Source organism: Chrysochloris asiatica, unplaced genomic scaffold, assembly GCF_000296735.1.
Source record: "Chrysochloris asiatica unplaced genomic scaffold, ChrAsi1.0 scaffold00002, whole genome shotgun sequence".
NCBI classification, from domain to species: domain Eukaryota; kingdom Metazoa; phylum Chordata; class Mammalia; order Afrosoricida; family Chrysochloridae; genus Chrysochloris; species Chrysochloris asiatica.
Window position 1 is genome coordinate 34,932,659 of NW_006408520.1, and position 24,056 is coordinate 34,956,714.

Sequence of the window (24,056 nt, forward strand, 5' to 3'; positions counted from 1 at the left end):
TTTGTTCCATGTTTGATTATTCTTGGAGGCACTGTTTTTCTTTCAGATTTTTATATATGTCATCCCATTGTCTTTTTGCTTTCATGATTTCTGCTGACAAATTAGAAATGTGTTTTTGTAGTTCTCATATGTAGGTAACTTTTCATTTTTCCTGAGCTACTTTCAGGATTCTTTCCTTGTCTTTGGTTTGGAAAAGTATGATTATAATATGTCTTGGTGTTTTTCTTTTGGGGTCTATCCTGATTGGAGTTCATTCTACCTCTTGAATGGCTATCTTCTCATCTTACATGATATTAGGAAAGTTTTCTTCCAACAACATTTGGACAATATACACTCTCTTTTTTTGTGTGTGTCTTCCTGTTCTGGAATTCCAATCACACCTAGTTTGTTCCTCTTGAGACTGTCTCACATAAATCTTAGGCTTGCTTCATGTTTTTTGTTTGTTTGTTTGTTTTCCTTTTTTTATGATTGTTCTTTTAGCAGGTGAATATTGATTTTTCTTCAAGCTCAATAATTCAAACTTTAGGGGATTCAATTCTCTTTCTTTGCTCTTTGAGTGTATTATCTAGTTCTGAATTCTAAGTGTTAATCTTAAAGCTTTATAATTACTTTTTTATAGCTCCCATTTTTTGTTAATTTTGCCAGTCTGTTTCCTGAATTTTTCTGTAGTCTTGTCCATGTTTTCCTCTATTTCATTTTCAATTTTCTTGATCTTTCTCTCAATCCATTGTAGTTGCCTAAAAAGCATTCTTTAAATTCCTCATCAGGTAATTCTGATACCATTTCTGATGTTACATTTTCTGAGTCTGTATTTTGGTTACTTGTTTGAGGCATTTTGCAATGTCTATTTATATAGGCTAAAATAGTCAGTTTTTCTGAGACATTGTGGTGTCTTATTTCTTCACAATGTTGTCCAGAGCTTGTCATGATCAACATAATCAAAAGCCATTGTATAGTCAATAAAGCACAGGTAAACATCATTCTTACATTCTCTGTTTTCTTCCAAGATCTATTTGATGTCAGTAATGATATCCCTTGTTCCATGTCTTGGTTTGAATCCAGCCTGAACCTCTGACAGTTTGCTGTCATTGTAAATGTTAAAGCCATTTTAAAATTATTCTGAGTCAAATATCACTTGCATGTGATATTAATATTCATGTCTGATGATTTCCACATTCCATTGGTTCATTTCTCTTTGGAATGGGCACAATTCAATTATGGATTTCTTCCAATCAGTTGGACAGGTAGCCATCTTCTAAATTTCTTGGCATAGATGAGTGAGTGCCTCCAGTGCCACATCAGTTTGTTGAAAGATTTCTGTTTGTATTCCATCAATTCCTGGAGCCCTGTTCTCTGCCAGTGCCTTCAGTGTAGCTTGGATTTCTTTCTTCAGTATCATTGGCTCTTGATCATATGCTACCTCTTGAAATGATTGAACATCGACCGTTTCTTTTTGGTACAGTGACTGTGTGTATCCCATACATCTTCTTTTGATGCTTTCTGTGTCATTCAATATTTTGCCCATAGATTCCCCCAACAGTAAAAGGCAAGGCTTGAGTTGTTTCTACAGTTCCCAAAGCTTGAGAAATGCTGAGCACGTATCCTCCCTTTTGGTTTTCTAACTCCAGGTCTTTACACATCTCATTATAATATTTAACTTTGTCTTCTGCAGCTGACCTTTGAAATTTTCTGTTCAGCTCTTTCATGTCTTCTATTTGCTCTAGCATCTCTATGCTGGAGATCAAGTTTAAGAGTCTCTCTGTTTATGTTCATTTTGATCTTTTTTTCTTTCTTGTCTTCTTATTGACCTTTTGATTTCTTCCTGTATGGTGTTCTTGATGTCATCCCATAATCAAATCTGTTCTTGATGACCAAGTACTTAACATGTTCAAGACTAAGAGGCAGTTGTTCTAGTAGAACATGGGAACACTGAATGGTTTAAAATTAGGAAATGTGTGCACCAGGGTTGTATCCTTTTTCTGTACTTATTCAATCTGTATGCTGAGCAAATAGTTTGAGTAAGTGGATTACATGAAGAAGAATATGGCATCAGGGTTGGAGGAAGATTCATTCACAACCTGCGACATTCAGATGAGACAACGTTTGCTGAAAGTGAAGAGGATTTACAATGATGAAGATGAAAAACCACAGCCTTCAGTATGGGCTTCATCTCAATGGAAAGAAAAAAAAAAAACTCCTCACCACTAGGCCAATAAATAACATCGATATAAATACAGAAAAGATTAAAGTCAAAGACTTCATTTTTCTCAGATCAACCATCAGCACTCATGGAAGTAGCAGTCAAGAATTCAAACAACATATTACATTAGGCAAATCTGTTGCACAAGACCTCTTTAAAGTGTTTAAGAGGAAAGGTGTCAGTTTGAGGAATAAGGTGCACCTGACCCAAGCCATGGTTTTTTCCAGTAACCTCAAGGGCATCTGAAAGTTGGATAATAAAGAAGATCATAGAAGAATTGATGCATTTGAGTTATGGTATTGGAGGAGAACATTCAAAGTACTACAAAAAACAAGCAAATCTGTGTTGGAAAAGTACAGCCAGCGTACTTCTTACAAGCCAGGATGACCAGACTTCGTCTTCATACTTTGGGCATATTATGAGAAGGGACCAGTCCCTGGAAAAGGACATCATGCTTGGTAAAGTGGAGGGCTAGCAAAACAGAGGTCCCCAACGAGATGGATTGCAACAGTGACAGTAGCATTGGACTCAAGCATAGTGATGATTGTGAGCTTGTTGCAGGATTGGACAGTGTTTCATTTGTGTGTGTGTGTGCATAGGGTTCTTGTGAGTGAGTACTGACTCGATGGCAGCTAACAACAACAACAACAGTTTATGTTTATTGATTGATTATTGGTGTGCTGTCAAGCACTTCACTTTTTCCTGGTGGATGTCATAAAAGACTGGAAGTGTGAATGCAATTTTCTGTTTACTGTTTGTGTAGTGTAGTTCAGGGTGGGCTCCTATTCTTCTGAAGCAGGGACACTAAGATATTTGATCCCAGGCATAGCAGAGATTGTACAGAAGGGGCTGCCACTGGCTGCTGAGTTGGTGAGGTAGGGATTGATCATGCCCCTGGCTACCAGGTGGGAACAGGACCTGTACTCCCGTGCTGCTAAACGTCTACTGTGTGCTGTGCCTATAGGCCACTGTATCAGCAGCTGCTCTCAAAAGCTCAGGATAGCCATGCTGGCCCACAGTCTGCCTACTTTCCTTTTCTTTCACTGCTCCTGTTTAGCATCTTCTTCTAGTTGGCACTAAGTCCACTACTTTATCCTATTCCTTGATGCTCAGGGTTCCAGAATCATAATGCATATCTGTTTTACTGGGTGTCTCGTGTCTTTGTTGCAGAGGGTGGCTCAGGAACATTGTCTGTATCTATTTTACTGGGTGTCCCATGTCTTTTTTTGCAGAAGGATGTGTGTCAGTGTGTTTGTCTACTCTTCTAGCTTGCCCTGAAAGTCAGGATTGTCTTAATTTTGCCATCATTTTTGAAAAATGGTTTTGCTGAATGTAAAATTTTGGGTTGAGTTTTTTTCTTTTATCTTTCTTGAATATGTCATAACACTGCCATTGACACCTTTATGAGAAATAGTCATTAATCTTATTAATGATCCTATATGATGAGTCATTTCTCTCTTTTATCAAGATTGTCTTGGCTTTTAGTAATTAGATTAAAGTCTCTGTGTTTTTTCTTAATTGGAGTTCATTGAGCTTCTTGGGTATATAAATGGTTGTTTTTCATTATACTTGGGAAAATTTGGCCATTATTTCCTCAAATATTATTTTTTCTTTCTCTTTCTTCTCTTCTATTGGGGCTCTGATTATGCATATGTTGGTTGGCTTAATGGTGTTCTATAGACATCTTAGCCTCTGGTTCATTTTTCTACATTGTTTTTCTTACTACTTCTCAGATAGAAGAATCTCAGTTAACCTTTCTTTAAGTTTGCTGATTCTTTTTTCTACCTCTCCAAGTTTGCTGTTGAGCCACTCTCTTGAATTTTTCATTCATTCTTTTAGATGCGCTAGAATTTTATTTCTTTTAAATAATTTAGCACCTTTAAAAAAATAATTTCTTTTTTATTTGTATTCTCTATTTGGGGAAACATCATTCTCAAGATTTTGTCTAGCTCTTTTTACATTATTTCTTTTAGCTTTTTGTACATTTGGGAGATAAGTTCAATGTCTGGCCTTCTTCAGGAACAGTTTCTATTTATTGGCTTTTACCCTGTTTGTAAGTCATACTTTCTGGTTTCTTTTTATACCTCAGGTATTTTGTTGAAACAGGACATTTTTTTAAAAAATGTGACAACTCTGGAAAGCAGAGTCTCCTCCCTTCCCAGGGTTTGTTGTTGATGGTTGTTGTAGTTATTTTGGTTGATTACTTGTTTAGTGGCCTTTCTGACCTAATTTTCTTTGTTGTGTGTGGCCACTGAAATCTGTTAGAATATTGATAACGCTAGTGGTGGAATCCTGGTGTATCTCTGTAATATAAGCAATGGACTACTAACTGCAAGAATTGCAGTTTAAACCCACCAGCTATTCCTCAGAAAGCCTTTACAGGGTTGCTTTGAGTCAGAACAGGCTGGATGAAACTTAAAAAGAACAGCAGCAACAGTAATTAAACAGATATTTCCTTAAATGCCTGGAACCAGGTAGGGCAAAAGAAAATCTATTCTTTGCAGATTATTCTATGTATGTGTTAGGGCATGCCTTCAATACTCAGACAGGTAGTTTACAATTCTATAGTAGTCTTCATTTTCTGCCTGTTCAGAGCCTAAAGATCCTTCAGAAGTGAGAGCTCTGGGCCTTCTCTGGTCTTTAGAGCATTTTCTCATGTCTGTGCATGTGTGAGACCGTCTAGATTCCTAGGAATCTGTCACAGTTTTTCAAAGCCATGATTCCCCTAAAATGTTTATTCTTCAGCATTTCCCTTTTGAGTTAGTCTTATCTGCCCAACTGTTATTTGTTTCAACAACTGTTCTTTGGGTAGTTAACTTGACACTATGAGAGTGTTCAGTTTTTCAAGGTAAAAACAAGCCCTTTGAGGTCATCAGGAAGCCCTCAGACAGGTCAAAACAAACAACCACAGACAGAATAAGGTCTATCCTGCTTTCTTCAGAGTTGGTACCTATACTGGCAATGTTGGTTTTGTTGTTAAGGCCACAGAGGAGGTGGGGGTTTGTGTAAATTATAATGCCACGTAAATCTTTTATGCAGATTCTGCAGTTTGCTTTAATTTTTTATTAAGCATTTACAAGTTGTTACAGGCTTTTGGATAGTTTCGACAATTCTGAAAAAAGTTGATTCTTAACGTTTTTATCAGTTCATTTGTTGCTTTTGTTGAAGTAACAGACTTTTGGAGTTCCCTACTCTGCCATTTATCCTTTATGTATGTTTATGACTTTGTTTTTAAGCATTGTAGCTCCATACTATATTAATCTTTTTATTCTTTTTATTACATTTAGGATTTCTCTGATAAGAAATGGTGACAAACTTCCATCTCAGGATCATTTGATTGTCCAAGAATATATTGAAAAGCCCTTCTTAATGGAAGGTTATAAGTTTGATTTGCGAATTTATATTCTGGTAACATCTTGTGATCCATTAAAGATATTTCTGTACCATGATGGGCTTGTGCGAATGGGAACAGAGAAGTACATACCACCTAATGAATCCAATTTGGTAGGTATACCAGACAGATTTTATTATTTCATTCCATTGTTCAACCGGCACTTTTAAAGCACACGTTGTGTATAAAGATGTATGTATCAAAGTCCCTACTGTCAAGATTTTTCTAAAAAAGTTTTTTTTTAGGAGAATTAAATACAGAAAGAGGACTGCTTTTATTTTACAGGCTTTGTGAAAATTAGACTCCAGGTAAGCTTATTAGGAAAAAGTGCCCCTTTTATATGTTATGAGCACAAAATTGAATTTCGAAGTACACATCTGTATGCGGTGACCTTTATAAATTACTGGAAATGACTCTTATAAATTAAAAGTGATATGCTATTGACAAATGGAGTTAAGAGTAGGGATCATTTGTCTTCATTTCATCATGGAGAAAGAGGCATTTGAGCAGGCCTTAATAATAATGAGGATATGAACAATAGGGATGTGGGAGAAAGTACATAAACAGAGGAAACAAAAGTACCAGCAATGATGGTACTTAACAACAACATGAACCATATAGCAGCATGCAGGGTAAAACTGTGAGAACTATTCTAAGTCCTGTTTATCAGCATCTAGACTTGATAAACTGAATTAGTATGTTGTAGATTGAATTGTGCTCACCAAAAATATGTCAACTTGTCTGGGCCATGATTTTTTATTCTTTTTCAGATTTATCTGTGAAAAACATCAACATGTTTTTAAATAGACGATGACTTAAGAGCCCCAGTATGGGCCAGTATAAATGAACATCTCAATCATGTAGACATGTGTATAATGTTTGGGGTGGATTCCGTTTGCTGACTCTCTAAGTGTACTCTGTCTTGGTAAAGAGTTAAAGTGGTGTTTTAATCAGAATGGGAGGGTGGATATTGTGTTTGCAGTTAATATACTTATCTTTTTCACTTCTTTGAAAAAAGGAAGAATGTTTTCAGAAAATTCTGTTCCCACCACAAATTGGGGTAAAAATTGTAAGCAGCCAAAACATGAAAAAACAATAATCCTAGTTTCTTGTTTAGCAATACATAGATTCACTTTTTAATTTTATTACTTTCAATATTCTTACTAATTTAAAACTTTTAATGGTAGGTATACTCTAAATAAGGAGCTCTGGTAGCATAGTAGTTATGAATCAGGCTGCGAACTTTAGGGTCAGCAGTTCAAAACTACCAGCTGTTTCGCTGGAGAAAGATGAGGCTTTCTGCTCCCTTAAAGATTTATAGCCTTGGAAACCTTGTACAGGGTTGCTATGAGTCGGAACCTACTCCATGACACTTCACGACCATGATACTTTAAGTAATGTGCAATAGTAATGCTTAGATGATTATATTTTTAGTCCTTTATGAGAAATATGCCATTTAATTTTGTTTGAAAAATATGTAAGTAATCATGACTATTTCATTCTGTGTGTTAAATGTTAAAATAATCTTTAGTCTTTGAATGACTTTTCTGTGAAACTCACAGTTCTAGATTCTCAAAGGTTATAACAACTTTGGTTGTGTTGCAGACCCAGTTATACATGCATTTGACAAACTACTCTGTGAACAAGCATAATGAGCGTTTTGAACGTGATGAAACTGAGAACAAAGGAAGCAAACGCTCCATCAGATGGTTTACAGAATTTCTACAAGCTAATCAACATGACGTTGCTAAGTTTTGGAGTGATATTTCAGTAAGATAATACCATTTCACAATTATAACTATCATTCCTCAGCATTCATTTAAAGAATAATCATTTCAATAAAAATCAGCATTTCAAATAAAAATCAGATTACATTAGATTGGGTAGATAAACTGTTTTTATGAAGTGGTGGTTTTGATGGAATTGGATAGATAAGTAAGATGTTTACTGCTAGAGATGAGATGTAGGAAAAAGCAAAGTAAAGCAGAGGATGTATGAGCATAGTGAAAAATGGCTCAGTTTGGCTATATGATATTTGCAGAAGACCTTGGAAAGATATGTGAGGTCAAGTTTTAGGTCTGAAAAGCAAGACTTATGTAGGTGTAGATAGTAGAGATTCACTCAAGTTTTTAGGCAAGAGCGTACCAAAGCCAAAGACTTGGATGCATTTAAAAGTTAAATTTGGTAATTGGTATAGGATTGATTAGAGTGAAGACCAAGAATAGGTAGAAAAGTAATTCAGGAGTGAGAGAATGGCCTATATTGAACCACAGTGGAGCCTAAGAGTTTGTTAAAGAAGGAACAGTGAGGTAAACATGGCGATTAACTCAATGTCAAGGATGATGGGTAGAAGTATCCAGAAGATCCGTCTGTTGTTTTAAGCAGGAGATAGGGGATGGCATTGTTTGAAACAGGGTAGGAAATATGTATGTATATTTTTTGAAAAGAACATGTAGACCTTGATTTTGAAGATGAGGTAAAAGTTGTATTTGTTTATTTGTTCATTTATTCATTGATTTCGGTAAATATTTATTATACCTCTAGCATAAAAGCCTGACTCTAGCTGAAAATACAAATATTTATAAGATACAGATCTAACCAGCACCAAATTGTTAATAAAATGCATTGTAGTAAATATGGTTAACTTGCTTGGCTGCTAACTGAAAAGCTGGAGTTTGGAGTCTATGTACGGTACTTTGGAAACAAGATCTAGTGATGTGTTTCTGAAAAATCAACCATCGAAAACACTCCAGAGCATAGCTCTCATCCACATGTGTTTGCCAGAAGTCAGAGTTAACTCCATAGCAGCTAGTTGACTTTTATATTAGAGCCCAAAGTTTAATTTTTAGATATGATTATTTCTTGAACATGACCAATTTGGGCCTATTATGCTCTGACACATTTCATGACCTTTTCTTTTCTATAAGTAGGTATATTTGCATCATTCTTGGTTATATTAGTTTGACTGTATGTAAATGACCAATAAATCATCAATAAGTATAACTTTTCCAAGTACTTTTCTTGTAATTACCTTGTCAAACTGTCTGCATTTGTTATTATTTGGAAAAATTGCTTTTTTCATTAGCAATTACATATCCTTAGTATAAATACCTGTTAAAGATGAATTGGTGAGTCATAATATATTGTAAAAAGAAAATAAAAGGATTGGTCAATGAGGTAAAGTTTAATCTTAATGCCTCAGTATCCAAATTTCATGAGTTTAGGACTTCTAAAATAACTTTTTTTTAAGGGGATGGTTAGTTTCTCTAAAAAGTAATCATCTGTACATGAACACTGAAATTCATCAGTATATTTTATCAAAAACAAAGCTGTGCTCTTTTGTGCTGGCCAAGAATAAGGAATCAATTGAAAATTGTGTTTGGAGATTTAAAATGATTAAAACAACTCATTACTCACAAAACCACCTTTACTAAATACTTTTTATGTACTTGAGGTACAAACCTACAAATCATACTTTAGAGTAACAATGCGTTGAAAATTTGCAAAACTGTTGGTGGAATATTTGCTTTGTTCTTTCGCTCCTGATTTTTGGATATACTTGGCCTTGTTGCTTTCAGATTCCTGAAAATATGTTATTTTCTACATAGCAAAACCACATTTATAATTCAGGACATAGTAACTACTTTTAAAACTTTCCCCCAGCCTGTCTTATTTTACAAAGACACTATTAGTCAAAGTTTTAACTTTTTCTTCCCACTTTTAAGGAGTTCCAGTAATACCTCCAAAGATTTATACGAAGTAACTTTTTTGTCTTTTATTCATGCAATGTGGTATTATCATTTGTTATTTTGAACAGAATTCTCTGAAAACGACTCTCACATTTTTGATACTTAACTCTCAGATATGGAAGGGCCAGGATTCTGGATAAATAGAGTGACTAATACTTATTTTACCTTTGTTCTCCCATGTAATAAATATTTCTCCCACCATATAAGGAGCTCTGGTAGAGTAGTGGTTACAAGTCAGGCTGCTAACCTCAAGGTCAGCAGTTCGAAACTACCAGCTGTTCCATGGGAGAAAGATGACACTTTCTGCGCCCATAAAGATTCACATCCTCGGAAACCCTATACAGGGTCACTATAAATCAGAAGTGACTACACAGCACATAACCACCAGCAGCCACCATGCAGTGTAGTGTATGTATTGGACCTGACATATGAGATGGAGTTTTAGAAGAATGATAGCATAACAGTAACACTGGTAGTGTTCAAGAAGCTAGAATTCCTGGGTGATGTAAATGGCCAACACACTCAACTGCTAAGTCAAAGTTTGAAGGTTTCAGTCTACCCAGAGGCACCTCAGAAGAGAGGTCTGGTGATGTACTTCTGAAAAACCAGTCATTTAGAACTCTATGGAGCAAAGTTCTACTCTGACACACATGAATTGCTGTGAGTCAGAGTCATCTTGACTGCAACAGCTTATTGCTTTGTTGTTGTGAAGTGCTGTCCAGTCTATTCTGACTCATAGTGACTCTGTATGGGGTTTCCAAGGAGCAGCTAGTGTGTTTGAACCACCGATGTTGCAGTTCACAGTCCAGTGCTTATCTTATAGTGCCACACCAGGAGTATTTATAGCTTACCCAATGTTTATTGATGATATACTCTGTTCTGGGTACTCCTGGTGTGTGGCGCTGTGGACTAATGTGTCAGACTGTAAAGTTGTTTGAACTGCAAGGTCGGTAGTTCAAGCTCACCAGCTGCTCCTTGGAAACCCTATACAGGGTCGCTATGGGTCAGAATCGACTCAACAGCACTTAACAACAACAATAGTTGTGTTCCGGACAGTATGCTAAGAGTTTTACATATAATCATATTTTTTCCGGACATTAGTGTTTTGTGGCAGATGCTATTGCTTTTCCTAAATTACATTTGGGAATAATGAAATTCATTAACTTTGAGCGACATGACTGAAGTGGCCTGGCTTGATTTAGCAGAGCCATGAAGAAATCCAGGAAGTCTTTAGAACCATTTCCTATACCTATAAATAGGCAGTTAAAAAGATAATATATTCCAAGCGAAAACTAATGAGACAGTATTTCCATAATCCTTCGTTTGTTTTCAAACTGCAAATAAACTAACTTTTCCTTCATTATCTTTAGTCGCTTACCCTAGAGGTATTATGTGTTTTCTTGCAGAAAATATTGGTAGCCAACTATTTAATTAGCAGTACTCTCATTTCAGATAAACTTTATGAACTAAAAAGACATCATTGTACAAAGAAATCTGACTCTTAACAGATTATGCTCTGCTAGCCTTTTCAGTCTTTGTCTAAGTGGTTTTCTGTTTGTGAACTAACTTACTCTTTTTGGAATTATTTTCTTTCCTACCATCTTCATCCCCTTTGTGTGTCGTTACTGAGAAAGACTAGCATATGCTTCTTTATTTTATTTAACAAATAGAAGCCACATGCGTCAAGTTTTATTTTATTTATTTGTTCACAGATGTTTTTTGAGCAGTAACTAAATGCTTTGTGAGCCCTGGTGGTGCAGTAGTTAAGTGGTCAACTGCTAACCGAAAGGTCAGTGGTTTGATTCCACCTGCTGCTTTGTCAGAGAACGATGTGTTGACCTGTTCTGTAAAGATTACAGTCTAGGAAACGCGTTGGGGGACAGTTCTACTCTGTCACACAGGGTTTCAGTGAGTCAGAATCCACTTGACAGCACCTGACAACAGCTAATTGCTAGGTATTATTGTAGCTACTGAAGGTGATTGTAAATAGAACCTTCAAGGACCGTGCACTAACAAAAATAAAAAAGAGAGAGAAAAAAACATCAACTGGTTATTTGCTGTGTTGTGGCATTAATTAGTGCGATGTAAGCATTGGTGGGTGGCTACTTTTGATTTGGAAGTTAGGGAAGGCCTCTCTAAATGAATACTGAATAGCCAGGCAGGGATTTGTTTTGGGGAAGAACAATCCAGTCAGAGGGAACAAACAGTGCAAAGGGCCTGAAATAGGTGGAAGCATCCATCATGACCTGAAGAACCCAAAGAAGGCAGATGTGGCTGGACCACAGTGGACGAGGGAAAGAGTTGGAGGAAATGAAGTCAGATCAGTGGCAGACACTAGGAAGCTAGTTCATTGGCCTAGGTCATATAATTCCACATATGTGAGTGAGATGTAAATTGTTAAGACAGTTTCACATCTTTTTTTTTTTTTTTTTTTAAATCACAATCCTTATAGGAATTGGTGGTAAAGACTTTGATTGTAGCAGAACCTCATGTCCTGCATGCGTATCGAATGTGCAGACCTGGTCAGCCTCCAGGAAGTGAAAGTGTCTGCTTTGAAGTTTTGGGATTTGATATTTTGTTGGATAGAAAACTAAAGCCATGGCTTCTGGAGGTAAGGCATTCTTTTAAAAGAAAGGAGTTATTACTGTTTTTGTGTATTGAAACAAATGCTTTTTATTAAAAATGGGTCTTTTATTAAAAGTTGTCTCTTTAATTGAGCAGAATGAGGCCTGAATGAAATAGGTGGAAGGAGAGAAGAAAATAAAAATTCAAGATACAAAACAGTTACAGGCATTAATCAATATACTTTTGGTGTTAATTATTAACAACTGAGTCTTGAACAGTAAGCAGGTTAGGAGCATTGACCACTCCCTCCCCCACACAGTTGAAATTCCACATAACTTTTGATTCCCCCCAAAACTACTACTAACCTACTGTTGACTAGAAGCTTTACCAATAATATAAACAGTTGATAAACACATATTTTTCCTGTTATATGCATTGTATACTGCACCTAAAATAAGGGCTACATTTTCAATATAAGATAAAAAGGTATTTCACAAAAATTTGCATCAGCAGCTTCAGGAGTTTCCTTTTTCTTTCTTTTTTAAAAACAATGGTCCCTTCTCTGGAATAATTTATCTTGAAGTGGTAAGTAACCACAGCTGTAGACATCAATCTATGGTACATTGCAAGCAATTCACCATTTTCACATGGACTTTTCTCTGTGACTTTGGGGCACTCAGCATCACTAGTGGCACTTCATATGCGTCCCTTGATGTTATTCAAGGTTTACAGTTTTGCACTAAACATGATGAAATATACTCAAGAACAATGAGAGATCACCTTTTACTACAACACAGGAGACAAACTGCTCACCTGGAGATGATTAGTGCCACATGACATTAAAAACAAAGTAACAAAAAACCATATAAGCACAGTTCAAACCCATGTTGTTCAAAGGGCAGCTGTAGTGTTGAGTGAATTTCTGGACCAGTAATTTTGAATATATGTGTGGATCTGCTTTTATTGATGTATTGCCTACTTTATGTATATTTTAAACTCATGGCTTCTACCACCTCATGACTTGGATACTACCTTCTCTCTGTGAGTGCTCAGGCTTTAGGATTGTGACATTCTTGTCTCCATTTTGTGTGTCCCCTTCCAAGAGAAGAGAAGCACTTGGTTCATTAATCAGTGTTCATTAACCAACATCCCATCCTGTAGCTCAAATTTTCCTTTCAGGCCATTTGATAGACTCCACGTTCCTGATATAAGTCAGCCCGTAAACTTTCTCTTTGAGTCTACTGCCAGTTCCTGGCATGGATAAGGTTGTTACCATTTTTCCTGATTATAAGAAATCACTCTAGATCATTTGGAAAATATGGAATAATATAAAGGAGAAAATAAAGATTATATCTATATAGGATTTTTATATCTTTTCTATCAGTCATATTTTTATTTACATTATAGATGGAAGAAACCTTAGACATTTGGCTGAGTAGTACCCTATCCAGTAGTATCCTCTAAGCTTCCTGTTCTGAGGTCCCAGAGCATTTGAATGACTACTGATATAGTGTGTATAGGAAACTTAATTAGGAAAAATCTAAACATTCAGCGTTTACTGGATTAGTTACAGCTTCAGGAACATATGTTATAGAAGATATCATCAAGAAGCTTTCATTTTAAATTGATCTCTTTTTCGCTAGTATTTATAAATTGAAATTTACATCTGTAATATCAAGGTTTGAGTAAGCAAATTGAATATAATAAATGACATCAAGATAGTCAATGTATTGTTCTTGTTGAATTGATTCTGACTTATAGCAAACCTGTAGAGGGTTTCTGAGGAGCAGTTAATAGGTTTGAACTGTCGATCTTGTGGTTCACAGTCTAGTGCTGATCCTACAGCATCACACTAGAAATCTATTCAATATTTATAGTGATTTGACTTGAACCACAAGGTCAGCAGTTCATGCTTATCAGCAGCTCCTCAGAAATGCTATACAGGATTGCCTGTGGTTCAGAACCGACTTGACGGCAATTAACAACAAACATTTATTGTTGTCGTTGTTAAGTGCCATTGAGTCGACTCCTGCCTGTATAGGGTTTCTGAGGAGCAGCTGGTGATCTTGAACTGCCACCTTTGCAGTTCAAACGGCTTTGCAGTCTGGCGCATTAACCCACAGCACCACACCAGGATTCTCTCTCTCTCTCCATATATATATATATGGAGCTCTGGTAGCGTAGTGGTTACGAATCGGGCTGCGAACGTTAAGGTCAGTGGTTCGAAACTACCAGCCGCTCCGTGGGAGAAAGATGAGGCTTTCTACTTCCATAAAGATTTACACCCTCAGAAACCCTGTACAGGGTCGCTATGACTCGATGGCACTTAACAACAACAACTATATATATATATATATTTTTTTTTTTTTTTTTTTTGGAAAGGACACTTTTTCGTCTTGAGGGCTAACCATTTTATGTGTACATTTTCAGTGATGTGAATTATATTTTCATACAAATCTAGTTCTCTGTGTTAGGTCATTGAAATTTTGTTTCTGATTGTGTGCTAGAAAAGGAGCCCTGGTGGCACAGTGGGTAAGTCAGCATTTCGAAGCCCCCAGATGCTCTGTAGAAGAAAGATGTGACAATCTCTTTTGTAAACATTAGGAAACCCTATAGGGTCACTACGAGTTAGAATTGACTTGATGACATTGAGTTTGGGTGTGCTAGAAATAAGATTAATGTCTAGTGTTTTGCTTATCCCTTTCATTGACCATTCCTTGGATGTAAAAGCTGTTGAACTATACTGTAATGGACCTGTCATCTAACTAAGTAAGGTCAGGCATTTACTTCTTTAGACTCACCACTTTGTAGTTAGCCTTTTCTGTTCTTACTTAGCTGTATCTTTGCTCCTCTTAATTGTCTGTTATCCTTGTGGAGTGGGGAAGAAGTTAAGACACATTCATGTGATAGAACCCAAAGGATAGCAAGGAATAATAATTTTACAAGTATTTTAGTTACCTGTTCTTAAAAACGTTTGCCTATAAGCTTTTTATTAAGTAGATTTTATTAGAATGGTAAATCACAAGTGATGAAATAGTTGAATTCCCCCCCCCCCAGTATCATTATTTATTTCTTCATGATTTCCACATCAATCAGAGCCGGTGAAAACTCCACAATAACCAACAGCTATGGATAATGAATAGTTATATAAAAACAGTCAGAAGAACATTCTCTCTCCCTCTCTTTTTTTTTTATCCTTCCACCAGAGACTGTTGGGTCTAAGATAAATTGTATGCTAAGAACCTTTTGGCGCCCTCAAGTGGAATAAGGTAGAAAGTGCTTCTTAGAATAGGGTCACATCTAGGTTAACTAGAATGATTGCAGGTAATGATTGCTATTTGTTGTTGTTAATTTCTCTTGAGTTGTTTCTGACCCATAATGACCCTGTATAGGGTTTCTGAGGAGTTGCTGGTTAATTTGAACCGTCGACCTTGTGGTGCAAACCAACCTAACAGTCCAGAGCATTAACCCACAGCACCATACCAGGACTCCAAATAATGATTGGTGGTGGTGGTGGCAGAGTTGGTTCCGACTCAGTGACTCGGTCTGTACAGCGTTTCTGAGGCTGTGAATCACTACGGGAGCAGAAAGCCTCATCTATCTCCTGCGGAACAGCTGGTACTTTCAAACTGCCCACCTTGAGATTAGCAGCCTGAGTTGTAACCACTATGCTACTAGAGCTCCTTAAGTAATGATTAGTAGTGAAAACTGCAGAAATTACTTAAGCACTAGGAAACATTGTTTAGGGTACAAAGGTGACAGCTGGGTGAAATGTGAATATACTTAACCCTTAAGTTAATTTTGACAAGGACCTTGTACGTTACATCAGTGTACTAGGCAGTGGATAACTAAGAATAAGACACAAGACTTACCCTGGAGGAGATAGCATCTGGTGTGGGGACTCAGATAAGTGCTTGTATAGCGTTTTATAGAGGGAAATGGCACAATCAATAGAGTGATTGACGCTGTGTGTGTATGAGCATGTGTGCATTTGGAATTGCAAAAATCTTTGTGGAAAAGGGAACATCTGAGCCAAGCGTTTCCAGTTGCAGAAGGTGAAGGTAGAGGATTAGGGGCTGGAAGAAATCGGGCAGTGTAGAGGGGAAGCTACCAGGCAGGAAGAGCAGCAGTAACTTAGGAGCTCAGAATCTATTATGGATATTCTGATAAGGTCATGAATGATTGTTTTGATAATTAAAACTATGGACAGTTAATAAACAATACTTACTAATTTTATTTTATAATTTTGTTTCAAATGCATCTACCAGATGTTGAGACTTTATAAATCTCTGGATTTTGTTTGTTTTAGACTAGGGATAGAGTAGAATTTTGGCTATGTAGAATCCTATCTAATTTTCAGTGTTTCTTTTTGTGAGCCATTTCTGATTCTTCCTTAATTTATTTCTTTGGCTTTCTTAATCATCTTCAAAAACCATATAATCAAACCCGGGGTGGGTTGTCCTATAAACAAGGTAAGTACAGGCTTACTTGTACTTATTTACCAATTTGTAGCAAACAATTTCACATGAGTTTGTGAAAAACAGGTGAACCTATTCACTACAGATTAGTAAGTAAACACAAGCCCATGTTTTACCTTGCTTACTGAAAGACCCCATCCTGACAGGGATTGTAATTTTGAAAAGAGGCTATGATTCTGTAGGAAGGTGCTGTGGGTTAGAAGGGAGACAGATGCCAGCCATATGTACAAGCAGAGTCTTTGATACAGTTAAAGAAAAGAAAAAAGGTGAACTTGTTCACTACTGATCAGTATATAGGTACAAGTAGGTCAGTGCTTACTAGGTAATCTAACATTGAATTAAACATATGAACAAGCAAACAAAACCCATCAAATCCTGATGAATGTTAACACTAATTTTAAAATGCTGTTCTATCTTTCTGCATATTAATCTATTTTGATTGGGTGTAGTTTCTAAAGACCCATTTCTTTTATATGACAGTAGAGTGAAGAATCTGATACAGGTAAGAAGAAAGAGAGACCTGAGGTTATGTTATACTAACATCCTAAAGGGATATATATTGGCAGAATTCCAGATGGCAATTTTAGAATGGAACACCTAAGGAATTCTGTATATAGGTAACATTTCAAAGAAATACATAATTACAAAGGACCTCTAGTAGCGTAGTGGTTATGAGTTGGGCTGCTAACCACAAGGTCAGCAGTTCGAAACTATCAACTGTTCCACAGGAGAAAGATTAAGCTTTCTGCTTTCATAAAGATTTACGGCCTCGGAAACCCTATGCAGGGTCGCTGAGTCAGAACCGATTCCACGGCACACCACCACCAGCACCACCAGCACCACCACCACTTAATTACAAGTTCCTAAATATTTGATTTACTTTATCATCCTGTCACATGTGGTAAGCCCCCAAACAAATCCCACTTCCATTGAGTTGGTTACAACTCATAGCCACCCTACATAGGGTTTTCAAGATTGTAAATTTTTACAGAGGCAGATAGCCTCATCTTTCTCCCACAGAATGGCTGGTGAGTTTGAACTACAGACTTTGCGATTAGTATCCCAATGCTTAACCCACTGAGCTGCTAGTCACAAGATATTTTTGCTTGTGTTACAAATTCCAGATATTTGACTTTACAATAAAAACGATTGAAACTTTCATACACATCACTTAATCCTTTTTCTGCACTTGTAAAAGACAGTCCTTAGAATTCATTTTCTCAAGTTTACCTGAAATAAATGGATGTTACCGCACCTGTCAGGTCATTCACAGCCCCTCTAGATCATATAATAATGATAGGAATATGTCTATCACCTTCTAAATCAGAAATTCCTAAGAGTCAAAACACAGGAGGGCATGGCCCTAGAAAAGGGGTTCCATGCATCCATGAAAATGTTAGCATGAAATATTTTCATGATGTATTATTAAGGAAAAATATGGAATTATAAAGTAGTACTCTGGTAGCGTAGTGGTTACAAATCGGGCTGCGAACCTTAAGGTCAGCGGTTCTAAACTACCAACTGCTCCGTGGGAGAAAGATGAGGCTTTCTATTCCCGTAAAGATGTACACCCTCGGAAACCCTGTACAGGGTCGCTATGGGTCGGAACCGACTCGACGGCACTTAACAACAACAACAACAAATGGTTAGTATGTTGTTGTTGTTAAGTACCATCCAGTCGGTACTGACTCATAGCGACCCTGTATACGGTTTCGAAGAAGCGACTGGTGAGCTTGAACCATCAACCTTGTGGTTCACCAACTTTGCAGTCCAATGCATCAACCCACAGCATCACATCAGGACTCCATGGTTTAGTATAGGCATGTATTTATAAAGTAGAGTGAATATTATAAATGTGCATTCATAGATAATACTTGGAATGCTATTTACTAAATTGTTAACAATAACACTTGGTAGTGAGATTACAAGTGACTTTTGTCTGCTTGTTGCTTACTAATTTTTCTACAGTGAACCAATGCCACATTTCCAATTACTGTGATTTTATTCCTGGGTGATTTCTTGAATATAATATGGTATATCCTCCCTCTTGCTAGTTGTAGCATGCTTGCTGTCACTTGTTCTGTCTCTCATGGTGATGGATTTGTATAATAAGCTCCCCTTCCTATGGCTTATAGCACAGAGGTTTTGACATAGTCTGTGGGTAGTGGGTGACCACAGAGGTAAGCTCCAGCATTGAACTCATTAGCAGTGCTCTAACCAACTGATGTAATTATTTTCTGATACCTTGTTCTTTCAGTTGCATTTGCCTAACAAAAAAAATATTAATGAAAACAAAAAGCTTCATCTCTTGAAAGGATAGTAAATTGCATTATGTATTTTAGGGCATATACAGTTACTTATTTTTTATCTTAATTCCCGTAAGTGATATGGAGAAGTGAAAGAGTCATAAATGACTTGTTCATTCCCATGAATCCATATACGTCATAAGAACTCATAGAGTTTAGTCCGCAGCTACCTTAACTGTATTTTCTGAGTAATGAAATCTATGACTTTGGCAATGAAAGTTGATGATGCATTGTTTGAGCCAGACAAAGAGTAACAAATTTTTTGTTTCCGGCAGCAATAGATTTATTCATCAGAAAAATCTGAACTGTGAAAACAAGGGCACTGATAGTTCCTATATGCTAAATATATGTATGCATAAAAATATTACTCTAATGGTAACATGGATATTGCTTATTATTATTGTTCTTCCAATTTTTATGTCAGGATGATTCCATTTTAATATCCTTAAAATTAAAGCCTAGTGGTCATGGAGACAGTTAAGAGAGGGAAGCAGTTCATGCTGACAGGGAAGTCTCTGAGCTAAGGCAGCCAGGGTTGGGGGAATGATGCTACCAGTCAATTCCTCAACCAGAAGGAGGTGGGGAAGGGAGGTGTTGGCAAATACCAGTGGCTCATGTAAAGCTTCCAATGTAAGATGAACATGTATGTGTTGAATATTTATTGACCTTTCAACATTTTTGTAATTGAATGGTTTTCTGTGTAATTTTCAGATTAATCGAGCTCCAAGTTTTGGAACTGATCAGAAAATAGATTATGATGTGAAAAGGGGAGTGCTTTTAAATGCACTGAAGCTACTAAATATCAGGTAAATAAATTATTTGCTCTATCTTTTGGTTTCCACAACTGAGAAAGAAGAATCATCTGTACCTTAAATTGGTTTGTAATTGTTTTTCTTTTTTGTATTCTGAAGGAATTTATTGAATCTTTAAACCCATTTAGTTTCTTTCTTTTTTTAGTACCTCTTTCCTTCCTCCCCCATACTGTATTTCCTGTTTTCCATATAATACTCTCTGTCTTGTGTACATTCATGGCCAGTGTCTGGGGAAATCTGCATGTTGCTGTATTGTTGAGCAGACGTCAGTGGAACTTCTAAATTAAGATGAACTAGGAAGAAAGATCTGGTGATTTGCATATGAAAACCAAACAGTAAAGACGCTGTGAAGTCATTACTGACGTCAGATGGCTCTTGACTGAAAACAGAACATACCAGAAAGATGTTTACTTGTGCATTATTGACTGTGCGAAGGCATTCAACTGTGAGGATCATAACAAATTCTGGATAACATTGCAAAGAATGGGAATTCCAGAACACTTAATTGTGATCATGAGGAATCTATGAACAGGCCAAGAAGAAGTTATTAGAATAGAACAAAGGGATACTGAATGATTTAAATTCAGGCAAGGTGTGTTGCATGGTTGTATCTTTTAAAAATACTTATCCGATATGTATGCTGAGCAAATAAATCAAGAAGCTGGATTAGATAAAGACTGTGGCATCAGGAATGGAGGAAGATTCATTAATAACCTTGATATGCAAGTGACATACTTGCTAAAAGTAATGACTTAAAATACTACTAATGAAGGCTTTCATATGGGTTTCATCTCAATGTAAAGAAAACAAAAATCCTTACAACTGGATCAATAAATAACATCATGATAAAAGGAGAAAAGACTGAAGTAGTCAAAGACTTAATTTTGCTTGGATCCACAGTTAATACTCATGGAAGTAGCAGCCAGTAAATCAGACAACAGAGTGCATTAGACAAATCTGCAGGAAGAAACCTTCTTTAAAGTGTTAAACAGTAAAGATTTCAGTTTGAGGACTAAGGTGAACCTGACCCAAGCCATAGTATTTTCAATGACATCATATACATGTGAAAGCAAGACAATGTAAAAGGAAGATCATGGAAGAATGTGTGCATTTGAATTATGGTGTTGGAGAATAATGAAAGTACCATGGACTGCCAGAAGAACAAACAAATCTGCATTGGAAGAAGTACAGCCAGAACGCTCTTTAGAAGTGAGGATGGCAAGACTTTGTCTCATACTTTGGACATGCTAAGAGAGATCAGTCCCTGGAGAAGGACATCATGCTTCAAAGAGGTGGAGGGCCAGCAAAGAAGAGGAAGATACCCAGTGAAATGGACTGACACAGTGGCAGAAACAATGGGTTCATAACAATTGTGAGGATGGCGCAGGATTACGCAATATTTTGTTCTGTTGTGCGTAGGGTTGTTAAGAGTTAGAACAAACTTGAAGGTACTAACAACAACATGCAAATACGTTACATATTTTAGATGATTTAAACAATATACCCTTTTTATGAAATATTGTTGTTCAGGTAACCCTTGTGTTTGTATTTCGTGTTTTGTTGTGTGTGTTTGTGTTTTGGTTATGTCTTTTGACTGTGCCAACAATGGTACTAAATTGAGACATTATCTAAGTATGTTTAGTGTATATATATATATACACATAACTGTCAAATATTTCTAGACCTGAAAGTAAGGGGAAGATGGGATTCTTCTTCCCTTGTCTTTCTTTATGTTGTTGCACAGATAATTTAGCTCAATTCTTAGCATTTAGTGCATACTATGATAATGAGTCCTGGTCTGGCACTGTGGGCTAATGTGTCATACTGCAAAGTCATTTGAACTGCAAGGTCAGTGGTTCAGGCTCACCAGCTGCTCCTTGAAAATCCTATACAGGGTCACTATGGGTCAGAATCGACTTGATGGCACTTCACAACAACAACAGTGCTAATGATGCTAATGTAGTTTATGTTGCTGAAGTGCTGCGGTCTCTTTCCAAACAGATGGAGAGCTCTGTGGGCATATGTTTTAGACCATTATTTCACTTTGGTTGTTTTCTTGATGGGCACATTGCAGGGATTAAGAAGACTAAGAAAATTATTGGCTTCTTACTGAGTATAGGTTTCATTTTCATAAAAATAGTTTTAATTTGGGGCAGAATAAATGATTTGATGAGTTTAGGAATTCCCCCACTTAATCTGACAGTTGGAATTATTTTTTTTTTCATTGTATTATCGGCTCAAGAACCCAAATTCCTGATCTAAACTCCTTTTATAAATTTAGTTGTCTACTCTTTGTTTTTGAAGCTTTTATTGTTAATTGAGTGATAGTCTACACGGCAGAACATCAGTGTTGTATTCAACCAGTTGTATTTTGTTTCATTGTAATGATTACAATACCCTTTTCGGATGTACACAAAAACATGCAGGAATATATAATTGTTTAAACAACCAAAGGGCTCATTTTGCAAACCAGCCCCCTGCCTGTCTTAAACAGCCTTTTTCTTTCCATGAATCTAGAGTCCTCAGATGCTCTATTTTTCAATGCCCTCATCTGTCTCCAACTCTGATATCACTGTCTCTCTGGTTAGCATCCCACACTCTGCCCATATTCTTCCCTCGTGCTGGTTCCAGGGTCCTCTGTTCCTGGAAAGCAAGATCAACTACTCCCCCCCACCCTTTCTGTTACACATTTTCTACCTTTAAAATTGTGACAATAGCAATTAGTCATGATAACAATTACTCACTGTTAAATCAAAAGGATCCTACCCCCATCTCCTTTCACCTGACCCATTTAGACAAGATGGAAACTATTCAGTGGGGATTCTACCTTCCCCCATTCACTCAAACTAAATTCCCTCTTGAAAACTTGTAAGCCAGCCACTTTGTTCCTTTATAGCCTTCCCCCCATTTTAGGTAGCTATTGTCTGAGATGGAGTCCTGGTGTGGCGCTGTGGGTTAATGTGCCAGGCTGCAAAGCTATTTGAACTGCAAGGTCAGCAGTTCAAGCTCACAAGCTTCTCCTTGGAAACCCTATACAGGGTCGCTATGGGTCGGAACCGACTTTTCGGCCCTTAACAACAACAATTGTCTGAGATGCCCATCCCTATCAACCCTGTGTACTGAGGGGATATGCTTGATCCTTGATTTGAAGACTCCTTGCCTGTTGGTTGGCATTTTCTGCTACTACATCTATAAGATAAGGCCAAGTTCATCAAATTGTAGCAGTTTACACTTGTTAAGTCTAACATTTATTTCCTCAATAATAGTCCTTATTCCATTTTATGTGTATTTCTTTAGTTGAGTGCTCTTATATCTTATTTCTACCCAAACCAAAATGTTAGATTGATTATCCCATTGTTTTTCTTACATATCTTGCACATTTTCACTGATGATTTATGCTGGTCCCTATCCTGAATACCTTTTCTTATTGCCTGTGATTCAGATCCTATCGTTTATAATGAAACTTCCCTTTTAGCTCTAATTAAGCTTTCCTTTCTTTGAATTCTAGGGAGACTTACAGTCTGCATAGGACATAGCTTCTAATTTTTTTCTCTTGTGGTCTGTATTGTTTACCGGCATGGTTGCTTTTCAGTTTCCAATTCAACTTAAATTCCTTGAGGTCAAGATTTATCTATATTTGTATTCCTTACAATTATTAGAATAACAACAACAACAACAACAACAAGAGCCTTTTGCTATTGGGTCAATTACAAGTCATATCTAGCATATAGTACAGAGCAGAACTACCTCATAGGGTTTCTAAGGCTTTAATCTTTACAGAAGCAGACTATCTCATCTTTCTCCTATGGAGTGCTTAGTAGGTTTGAATCACTAACCTTTTGATTAACAGTTGAGTGCTTAACCACTGTGCCATCAGTCATCTTATAGTGTGTTGTTTTTGTTATGTCCCATTGAGTCACTTCTGAGTCATAGTGACCCTTTGTAGGGTTTCCAAGGAGCAGCTCGTGGGTTTGAACTGCAAACCTTACAGTTAATAGTCTTGTTCTTATCCTTCAGTGCCACACCCCAAACTTTTTTTCTTTTTTCAAACTTGTTTTTTCAAAGACATGTTTTTAGTCATGAGGAAATTCAGAGTAGTAGAGGCTGTTTATCACAGCTACTGATCTTTAAAGGAGCTCTGGTAGCATAGTGGTTACGAATTGGTTTGTGAACTGCAGAGTCAGCAGTTCGAAACTAGCAGTGGTTCCACGGGAGAAAGATGAGGCTGTTTGCTCCCGTAAAGATTAACAGCCTCAGAAACCTTGTACAGGGTCGCTATGAGTCGGAACTGACTCCACGGCACATAACAACAACAACAATCTTTATGATTGGTTGCCACAATACAGTTTGAGCTCAGATTCAACTTTTTAGCTGAAACCTGATGCTTGATGTTTTCAGCAACGAGAGAGTGTGAAAGTAGTTATGTGAAGAGCAATGAAAAGTTTTGTTTTGTTTTTCTTTCCTGGAAAAGAAAGTAACATCCAATCTGTAGTGGTGGCATTACTGAGTTGATAAGGAGCATCTTCTTTCCTCCATAATTAGTCTATTAAGATCA

The 24,056-nt window shown here is 36.9% G+C and overlaps 1 protein-coding gene across 1 annotated transcript in view; it reads left to right on the forward strand.

The window, feature by feature from the left end:
* TTLL7 (tubulin tyrosine ligase-like family, member 7) overlaps window positions 1-24,056 on the forward strand; it is a 141,043-nt gene that overhangs the window by 21,766 nt on the left and 95,221 nt on the right. The window contains exons 6-9 of the mRNA XM_006831010.1: window positions 5,488-5,704; window positions 7,197-7,361; window positions 11,793-11,951; window positions 19,401-19,495. Coding sequence (XP_006831073.1) covers window positions 5,488-5,704; window positions 7,197-7,361; window positions 11,793-11,951; window positions 19,401-19,495 — 636 coding nt within the window. The remainder of the gene's footprint in view (window positions 1-5,487; window positions 5,705-7,196; window positions 7,362-11,792; window positions 11,952-19,400; window positions 19,496-24,056) is intronic.